Source organism: Carex rostrata, chromosome 6 (genome assembly GCF_964058835.1).
Source record: "Carex rostrata chromosome 6, lpCarRost1.2, whole genome shotgun sequence".
Classification (NCBI taxonomy): Eukaryota; Viridiplantae; Streptophyta; class Magnoliopsida; order Poales; family Cyperaceae; genus Carex; species Carex rostrata.
This window is the reverse complement of record NC_135923.1, coordinates 3702413-3713090: the sequence shown is the minus strand read 5'-3', so window position 1 is coordinate 3713090 and position 10678 is coordinate 3702413. Positions and strand designations below refer to the sequence as shown.

At 34.0% G+C, this 10678-nt stretch overlaps 1 protein-coding gene across 1 annotated transcript; it reads left to right on the top strand.

Moving 5' to 3' along the window:
- Nucleotides 1-2331: 2331 nt before the first annotated feature.
- LOC144555078 (beta-glucosidase 22-like) lies at nt 2332-9352 on the top strand. The gene is made up of 13 exons (XM_078303289.1): nt 2332-2524; nt 4504-4567; nt 5478-5536; nt 5817-5892; nt 6028-6099; nt 6174-6261; nt 6476-6734; nt 6957-7072; nt 7595-7815; nt 7913-7941; nt 8034-8142; nt 8315-8405; nt 8885-9352. The coding sequence occupies exons 1-13, from the start codon at nt 2387-2389 to the stop codon at nt 9108-9110; spliced, it is 1548 nt and encodes a 515-aa protein (XP_078159415.1). The 5' UTR covers nt 2332-2386; the 3' UTR covers nt 9111-9352.
- The last annotated feature ends 1326 nt before the right edge of the window (nt 9353-10678 follow it).

Here is a 10678-nt window from a genome sequence, read left to right as displayed (position 1 = left end):
TAGGAAATCAGACATTATATTATTCAAACTTGTTTAATCTAGGTTCTGGTTGTTATAACAATAACGCACGGTTCTGTCACCATCCGCATGCTATTGCTAATACCTGTCAATTGCAAAGTTACTCAATAGCATGCGGCTCTATCACAATCCGCACACGTTTTGGGTAAACCGTACAAGGTCTGGTTTCCACTCCAGTCGGAATCGTATACGGTTTGATCAGAACCGCACACGCCTTATACTGGTATCTCTACGATCTGAGAGCTGCTAATCCTATTCTAGTGTTGATCTCTGGTCAGACTCACAACACTCTAACTGAGTAAATACCTGTCGATACTTAGTAAGGCTCAGTTGCATTAAGATTAATGATAAATCCTAATTACTTGTATTACAAAAGGGCCAAGTTCACTTGGTCGGTCCTTCCTCTAACCTTTGGTAATATAAATAATCAAGATTACCCCACTATCGGTGATGGAATGCGACATTCGTCTGCTAAACCACTTCCCAATAGGTCCATTGACTGTGGTTCGAATACAAGCGGTCAACTGGTTAGTCTATTCTACTTGTACCTAGGATAACTTATGTTCTTTAGATATTGGTTAACCCCAATTAGGTATGAGTGGATTGCGTACTCCACACATACGAGAACACTTTAAGCACACAATAAACAAGATCATAAGGCATAAAATCTCAGCAAGAATTCAGATCATAGTGCAAAGATAATATAGATGAACAACTATATTAAACTCATAAAAATTCAAGATTACATGTCTTCACCCTAGAATAGGGTTGCTTAGCAGCTCATGGCGGGTTCAACAACAAAAGAAACAAAGTACATAAAGAGGGAGAGCAATAGAGAGAGATGGAGGGAGAACACCTATGCTGCCCCTTATCTCATGCACGCCGTCTTCATGCCTTGTTCTTTCCTTCTCTTCTAGTTGAGACTTTGTTATTACTTAGTGATTTCCTTTTGTATAGCCTTCACTAGAGTGAAACCCTAGTTCTAAGTGCTCTCAGATGTGTATTGTCTTCTGTGGTTTGAGTTCCGAGCTAGAGCCCTCTTTCCCAGGCGTCAATTTGCTTAAATAGACCTTAATTGGGAAGTTAGATCTATAACTGTTGTTCTGACAGTTTCTGCATGCGGATGCCGGAATAGCATGCGGTTTGGTTGAGATCTACACGGGCGGCATAACCGTCTGCGGTAGCACTTCTGGATAGCATGCGGATGGCGCATCTGTGCGCCTGAGGCTGAGGTGTCAGGATTGCATGTTTTATGCCTGTTCTTGCTCCAAGATCATTGAAAAACTGCAATTATTTAAAATAAAGTGAAATAACAAAAAAATAATGTGTTTCTCTAGAAAATAAATAATTATAACTCGATAAATGACAATAATATAAGTTGAGTGATGGGGAAAATCATAACAAATTTGACCCTTATCAGACGGCGAGGTGGCTCTGATACCAATTTGTTATGTTTTTTAGAGTTTGAGAAGAGAAAGAGAGTAAGAGTCAAAGAGACAACTCAAATTGAATTCTAATTAGACTTAGTTCTCTCTCATGACAAGAGTATATAATGGGTCCATATAGCAATTTGGGTCAAAACATTATAGTTTTAATTTGACAAAAATCTCAAGAGAGATAGAGGCATACTTAAGTTTTGGGGTCAAACTTAAATAGGAATCAATTATATAAATTATTTTTAACGCATGGGAGTATTTCCGAATTCACATTTTTTAGTATGGAAATTCGGATCGCCTTCACCACTGCATGTTCAATTATTAAATTCAGTCCGTTCTAACATGACACAAATCTTAAAGCGGACCCCCAATTTCTAAATAGATACCGAATTAAATTTTGATTTGAATAGGAATAAATCTGAACCATAATTTTAAGAACTCCACTTGTACCGTAGTTGAGACGATACAAATTAACTCTTGGTATGGTGGAGTCAGTTCTACTTGTCTGCATCAAATATCAGTGAATTTGTTTTTCTTGAGAGGAGCCCGTAGGCATATCAATTACTTTGTATGGTTGGAATCAGCCATACCTGTCTGTATCAATGGCTTCCTTTTTCTTTGTTTTCACTGAGAGAGAAGCCCGGATCCATCTACTTGACTCAAGACAGTGCCTATTTGGATAGCGCAGGGTCCAGCATTATTTGTGCTTTGAGATTCGTGTCAAGTTAAAAGAACAATTCTGGACCGTCCGATTTAATCGTACTCAGTAAGGTAACCTGAGGAGATGGGAATTTGAGAAGCCCGTGGGCATATTAATGGCTTAATATACAGCCCAGCCCAGTCCCCTACTTAATTGCATTTCCACCTCACCCGCCTTATCAATATATATATTTTTTTTCTCTCTCTAGAGTTCCATCTGAGTTTCTCTGAAGATGGAAGACGCAAGAGCGCGCTTGTTCATGGCAGTATTGTTTTGTTTGGTTATACTGCAGAGAGCGGTTGGCTTGGAGTTCACTAGGTCTGATTTCCCTTCTGATTTTGTCTTTGGCTCTGCTACCTCCGCTTATCAGGTTTTCATAATTTGCCTATTCTTTTTCCCGAATTTTTTGATAGCAAGGTGTGAATTTTTAAGATACTTGAATTTTTGATCCTATGTTGAGGCTGTATTCAGTTTAAAATTTTAGCCCATGATGTTCCATAGAAAGTAGAAATCTCACAACTAAGTAATTTCTTATGAGTAAAACTACATGTTACGGATCGATTCGTGATTTGGATTCATATCTCTATTTCTTATGAGTGAAACTACGGTAATATGCATGTTATCGATTGATGAGTGATTTTTCATTCATATCTCTATTTTTTTACTATAAAAAATTAACCTAGAGATCAAAATTTACATTATTTTTTTTTTTACATCCAAAAACAGTGATTTACATATATATATATATATATATGTATATATATATATATATATATGTATATATATAGAGAGAGACTAATGTGCATTCGTATGCATATGGCCCAATATGCATACGGTCCAAATTTGAAATTTTAAAATCCAAAATGTCGATCCGAACCATTTATCTTGTTTTCCATATTAATATGTGCTTGGAGACCAAATTTTACATTTTTTTTGAATTTTTTTATTATTTATTAAGCCAATTTGAAAATTGTTGATCCAACGATGGCTTAACAAAACAGTAAAATCAGCAGCCACCGTTTGATTAGCAATTTTCAAAGTGGCTTAATAAATAGTAAACAAATTCAGAAAAATGTAAAATTTGGTCTCCAAGTGCATATTAATATGGAGAACAAGATGAACGGTTCGGATCGACGTTTTGGATTATGAAATTTTAAATTTGGACCGTATGCATATCGGGCCATATACATACGAATGCACATTAGTCACTCTCTCTCTCTATACATATATATAGGGTAAGGTTACGGTGCTATGGGTTGCATAGAGGGTTACGGTGCTACGGCTCAATATTCGAGTTTTCAAAACCCTAACGGTCAATCCAAATCATTCATCTTGTTCTCCATATTAATATGTGTTTGGAGACCAAATTTTACATTTTTTGAAATTTTTTTACTATTTTTTTAGATAGGTAGAAAATCAAATATCTAAATGGTGCAGAATTTTTTAGATCAACTAATTTTCTATCTATCTAAAAAAATAGTAAATTTTTTTCAAAAAATGTAAAATTTGGACTCCAAATACATATTAATATGGAGAACAAGATGAACAGTTCGGATCAACCGTTAGGGTTTTGAAAACTCGAATATTGAGCCGTAACACCGTAGCCCTCTATGCAACCCATAGCACCGTAGCCTTACCCTATATGGGTTATATATATTTACCATCCCAATACATTTTCATAGGGAAATCATGTTTAATAGTTCGGATCAATCCGACTATTTGAACTTTAAATGTAGAGATATCAATCCAGAGCACCGATTGATCTGTAATATGCGTATTAGCACAGTCTTACTCATTTTTATAGTAGAAACCTCAATAAAGCGAATATTCCCTTTTTGTTGCCTCAAGTGGTAATTCCATGAAGGAATCGGGAGTGGTCTGATGGGCATATGACCAAATTCTGTCTAATGTTAGGTCAGAGCCGTTCGATTTGTATGAAGATTTGCACGGCCAACTTAAAGATTAGTGTAGATCAAGTGCACATGAATCTTGATGCGAATCGAACTGTTCTATTCAGACATCATACTGAATTTGGTCCCATGCCCCAACTCCCCGCCCCCCACACACACACAAATTACTTTTCCATAAATACTTTGGGCCCATGTTCGTGTAGATCAAGGTAATAATTTTGAACATTACAAACTACAGTGAGGAATGTTGTTGAGTTGAAAATTGAACATTTCCAAACTTTACATATTTAGTAACCTTTTTATTGGCTTACAATACAACTTTTTAGGTAAACCCTTCTGTATTTGTTACAATATCTTATTGCTGAATTGACATTTTTTGACAATAGTTTAAATTTGCTAATTTTTTCTGATAGAACCTTGATCTTTTTTTATTGTGTAGGTGGAGGGAGCAGCAGCTGAGGATGGGAGAAGTCCCTCCATCTGGGATACTTTTGCTCATGCTGGTCTCTCTCTCGCTCTCTCTCAATTTACCACTATCTCTATCTAATACGTATAAATAGTTCAGAGCTAAATTATTTTGAATGAGGGTCAAGTACCATATCAAAGGTATATATCAATACAATAATCACATCCATTGAACATAAATATAACTACGAGGGTGAACAATGAATTAATTTTAATAGTTTTATGGCGGTCAGATATAAGTTCTCTTAAGAAAAATATCTGTATAATACTAAAGTTACCATATATACTGATGAATAAAATATCTCATGGATTATGCATATACGCTACTTCATTTAGCAGTTACAATTAGGGATGTATGCTGACCGAATGTATCCGTCTGTATTCAGATTCATTTCTGGATATTTCACAGATATTTAATTGCTAACATATACAGTTTACAATTCGAAAGTGACTATGGATACAGAGACAAATACCGATAAATATACATTTATGTTTTTTTTATATATATCTGGATATCCATTTTAGAGGTCCATGTAGTACCTTAATTTTGAGATTTTGAATCTAATATAAAATTTTGTTGTCAATCAAATTAATAATTCTTACATCTAATAACTCAATTACATTTACTCACATTTTGTCTTCTTTTAAGACTTATAATTTATTGGTATATTTTGACTAATAGAACAATAATACTTGGTGATTATTTTTTTTGTGAACTGTGTGATAGATCTATTTTAATATCCGAGCTGTATCCGTGTTCTTTTAATGTATGTTTTTGCATTTGTTTAATATCCGAGTTGTATCCTATTCCTTCAAATATATGCCTCGTATTCATATCTGTATACATATCTGAAACTGAAAAACAGATATGGATATGGTTTGCCATTATCTGTCTGTATTAAATCCGTTTATTCCCGAATTACAGTGGTAGTATCTTTTGCAATACAGGAAAGATGCCAGACAACAGTACTGGTGATGTGGCTTCAGACGGATATCACAAATATAAGGTACAACGGTATTATCATGATAATTGTACTGTTAATGCTGGTAAAGGCTAAAATGTTATGTTACCAATGAATTATAGTATTATACATTGATGTTATCTATCTCGATGTTACTGCTCGACTGGCCTAAACTTGGTAAACCATAAATTAACTCTAAAAAATACTACAAAAATTTTTTTGAAATCAAATTGACAGATGGTATGTTTAACATTTTGGGTACTGCATAGAGCTATTAATTGACTGGCATGAAGTAAATTTTAAAAAATTTCCTACTGAATTTCAGGAAGATGTGAAGTTAATGGCAGATACTGGTCTGGAGGCATATAGATTCTCCATTTCTTGGTCGAGGCTTATCCCAGGTGCCTCTTGCTAAATATTGTAGCCACATTTTTGAAGAGGAGGGTTCAAAACTTCAAATGTCTCCATTTTTTGTGCCTCCATTGTGCCTCCTCTTGTTTTGTGTTTATTTTGACTTTGTTAATTTGATTGTGCAGATGGGAGAGGAGAGGTTAATCCTAAGGGTTTGGAATACTACAATAGCCTCATAGATGAGCTTGTCAAACATGGTTAGTATTTGGCAGAAAGAAGAACAATTAAAGAAAACAATTAGCATCTAATATCTTTGTGCTTTGAAATGCAGGAATTGAAATTCATGTAATGATTTATCAACTCGATCTACCCCAAGTACTTGAAGATGAGTACCAAGGCTGGTTGAGCCCTAAAATCATGTAATTTCTTGGCTTTGTATATATTTACAAAATTATTTTTTAATTATTTGACCAATTAATAGCCCTTTGGTCATATAACTTCTGTAACCTTTTTGTTATTACACAATGGAATTAAAATATGCCCAACTCCAAGCTAAGTTGCAAAAGCTACCTTTCTAATATAACCTCTAATTTATCTTACCTTCTAACAAGTACTAATCCATGGTATACACAGAGAGGATTTTACAGCATATGCAGATGTCTGTTTCCGAGAGTTTGGTGACCGAGTCAAGTACTGGACCACCTTGGCCGAGCCTAACGTTCTAGCCATAGGCAGTTATGACTTGGGCATATTGGCTCCACAACACTGTTCGAATCCATTTGGGCTCACAAATTGCACCATTGGGAATTCTACGGTGGAGCCCTATATTGCCGTTCATAACCTTCTCTTGGCGCATGCCTCTGTTTATAATCTTTACCATACTAAATATCATGTAATTCTTTATTTCAGACCTCTGATTTAACCATATATTGAATCTTGGGTTGGAACACTGTTTGGTACCAATTTTGTAGAAAATCTGTATTGCTCAACACCTACCGTAGATGTCATAGAATAATTTACCTCTGTATACCAATCAGTAAGTACCAATAGAGGCAGTTTCTTTCTGTACCAGTACATCTCTGGTCTGGTTTATGCTAAAAGCATCTGCATGCAGGAGTTGCAAGGCGGAATGGTTGGGATAAATGTATATTCCTTTGGGATCTATCCATTTTCAGACTCAAATGCTGACAAAGAAGCTGCTCAAAGATTCCGCGATTTCTACATTGGTTGGTCGGTAATCCCTTTTGTTCTGAATTCATTTCTTAGTTTTTTTTTTTACTGTGATTTCTTCATTAGTTGGTAGGTAATCCCTTTTGTTCCGGTTTCATTTCTTAGATACTCGTGACTGCCTATAAATGTTATTTTTTTTTCCTTTTGTTTTACTAGGTCCTGTTCTTATTCAAAAAAATCAATTCTTCAACCCATTAAAATACTACTAAACACATTTTTGGTATCATTTTTCTGATTCTTGGGTTGTCTCTGCATTCCCCAAACAACTTTGGGTGATTTTATAATTCAACAGTCAACTGATGAGGTTTCGTTTCACAATTGAGGAAAAATATCTCAATATATATATATCCTAATTAATGCCTATTGCACTGCCTCCTTGTAGAGTAATACATTTATAGAACCACAAAAGTTGTCTTGTCATGGAGATGAAACTTTCTCGTGTCCAATTTGTTATTTTTTATTATGCAAGTATCTTTCAGGAAAGTTCTTAATAACTCTTGCTATGAAACTATCTAAACTTAGGATCGTAGATCCCCTGACTTACGGAGACTACCCTTCAATAATGAAGAAAATAGTGGGTCCCAGACTACCAGTTTTTACGAAGTATCAATCTGAAATGTTGAGGGGTGCTTTTGATTTTATCGGCTTGAATCACTATATTTCTTTCTATATCATGGATGACTCCAATAATACAAACTCGGGCCCACGTGACTTTAATGCCGATACTTTTACTCAAAGCTCAAGTTAGTCCTTTTTCTCCTATATTTGAATTTGATTTCTTTTTTTCTTGAGAATGCCTAATTGGAATGGCACGTTTTATGTTGATATCTTTTTATGCAGCTAGCAGGAATATAACTCCAGGTGATCAGGTAATATTCTTAGAAAATAAATGGTTTTTTTCATAATTTCTAAGTTTCAATAAAGTTTATGTTGTTTGCTATTTTATTATTTTAATTACCAGTACATCCCCGATCCAAGTGATTTTGTGCCTGATCCAGATGGTTTGGAGCATATGCTAGAATACTTAAAAGCAACTTATGATAATCCTCCTTTATATGTTCAGGAAAATGGTTAGTTTTATTAATTAAATATACCAGTATCCATTTAATAAGTTGTGGTTTATAGAAATAAATAAATCATTGGTTCCTCAATTAGACTTCAATTTTGGATTCTCATTTTAAACTTTTTCAAGTTTCAAGTTATACTGCCTTGATATATATTATCCACAATTTTTGTAATTAGGATTGGGAATGACAACTAAGGGCAGTTTAGAGGATAAAAAGCGGATTGAATTTATAAGAAGTTATGTTGGAAGCACTCTTACTGCTATCAGGTAATGACCCATTTACTTTTCCTTGTGTTGTCATTTGTGCCACAAGTAGACATCAAAAATATGATTCATATCCAGGGGCAAATTCAAGATTTTCGTCGAAGGGAGAGGGCAGGGGAAATAGCGAATCAGGTTTAAATAGCTAATCAGATACTCGATAAAAAACAATGTTCTAACTTATAATCCAATATTCGGACTTCTAATTCTAACTACCAATCCGAATTCAAGAAATTTATTCTAATGAGGGGGCAAAGTTGGTCCGAGTCTACATATCTCCATAAAATTTCATACCCCTGAAAATTTAGAAATCACACCTATGTCCCTAATATTAATTACGGTGCTTATTAGTAGTGTCCTTTAACTTCCAAATTTCATACTCAAATGGTGGTTTCCAATCTATTACTGGCCAATACTGTTAGCCTTAAAATAATTCAGAGAAACCATCAATTATCTTAATTAGTTATACATTGCTTGATTTACAGGAATGGTGCAAATGTAAGAGGATACTTCGTATGGTCTTTCATAGATGTTTTTGAATTTCTTGCGGGTTATGAGACGGCTTTCGGGTTACACTCGGTTGATTTCGAGTCTGAAGAGAAGACCAGAAAGCCAAGGCTCTCTGCTCATTGGTACTCAAATTTCTTAAAAAATAATGGCACTATTTCAACAACTGATTTGTCAGATGAAGGTTACTATGCTGAACAATAATCTCTGGCTTTTTTCGTATGAATAAGGAATTCTCTCTCAATAACAAGCTTGGCAGTTGCTGCCAAGTTATATGTATATATATAAATTTGTCATAAATTACTAATTAAAAAATAATGCAAAATGTTATATGTATAAATTTTGTCATAAATTTTGTTACTTAATATTAAGTACCAGAAGCAGTACTTACTATAATTTTTTTTGTAAAAATAAAATTTTTTGAAGGACAAATGAAAGATTGTTTATGCTGCTTGGTATACCAACCCTCTTGCATATGCATAAAGCATGGTGATAACATTGGACCAGAGTGAAATGTCCTCGTCGTATAATCGCCACCATCATAATATTAGTGCGAATTTTTAAATGTGATCCACCTCTTATAAATTTTGAAATGGATCAAATAAGTGTAACTAAAATTAATCTGCAATAATTAATCCGAGCAGTATTACATCTGAGAGAACATTTAGAGAATTTTTGAGAGAGACTGTATCCGTATTCGTATCCAACCAATATCCGATCCGTATCCGTATCCATTTAATATCCGATCCGTATCAGTTTCTATTTAATATCTGATTCGTATCTGAGACTATCCATATCCGTATCCGAAAAATTATAACGGATAAGGATACGGTTTGACCACTATCCGATACGTATCTGACCGTTTACACCCTATCTCTCAGGTAGTTAAGTATTAACTATCTAAGGGACCACTAACTGCTTGAAAAGACCACTAACTACTTGGAGAATCGCCTATATTTGAAAAAATTTATAACTGACGTGTGAATGTATGAATATTATTCATACCTAAGGAATCAAGTATTAAAAAAAAAAAAAACTGGACATCAACTTTCTTTTCTGTCTAATTACACATCTATATTTTACATGTTTTAATTTAGAGGTGGGTTTTCTTTTCTCTGTTTAATCTTGTCAAAATTTTTAAAAATCTGTAAGAAATTTTGCAAATCTAAACCACAAACGTCTTCTATGTAATTTTTTTATTTCAAATGAGGTCCATAATGAAATATTTATCTCTAAAATTTCAAGTATTCATCTTAAAATATCAAGTATTCATCTCTAAAATTCGAGTATTCATACTTAAGATACTAAATATTTCTAAAAAAAACTGGACATCAATTTTCTTTCATCTCTCTCACCACACATCCATTTTTTACACATTTTTAGAGATGATTTATTTTTTCTGTTTAATCTCGTCAATATTTCTGACGATTTATGAGAAATTTTGCGAATATAAAACCACGAACGTCTTCAGCGTATTTTTCACTTTTAAGTTTCAAATGAAATTCATGATGAAGTACTTTCAGGTTCTCTTTCATGCAAGTATTCATATCTCGTGGTACAAGTATTCATCATTGTCGAAAAAATATTGATATCTCGTCGTGCAAGTATTCATACTTTAAATTCTTGTCATTTAATTATTTCAGATACTAAAGTTGTCATCTTCTGTTGGTATTTTTTCTTTTTTTTGAAAGAATATAGTTAACAACTAGAATTCTTTTACAAGTAACCCACCCATTGTGTGGTCCTGTGTTAGGGCCTAGATAGAGTGAGAA

Excerpts from the sequence above, each read along its gene's own strand:
- LOC144555078 (XM_078303289.1), top strand. The coding sequence starts at position 2,387 with ATGGAAGACGCAAGAGCGCGCTTGTTCATGGCAGTATTGTTTTGTTTG. Across the intron at positions 7,073-7,594 it reads CGCGATTTCTACATTGGTTG|GATCGTAGATCCCCTGACTT; the intron begins GTCGGTAATCCC and ends ATCTAAACTTAG. Across the intron at positions 7,816-7,912 it reads TACTTTTACTCAAAGCTCAA|CTAGCAGGAATATAACTCCA; the intron begins GTTAGTCCTTTT and ends CTTTTTATGCAG.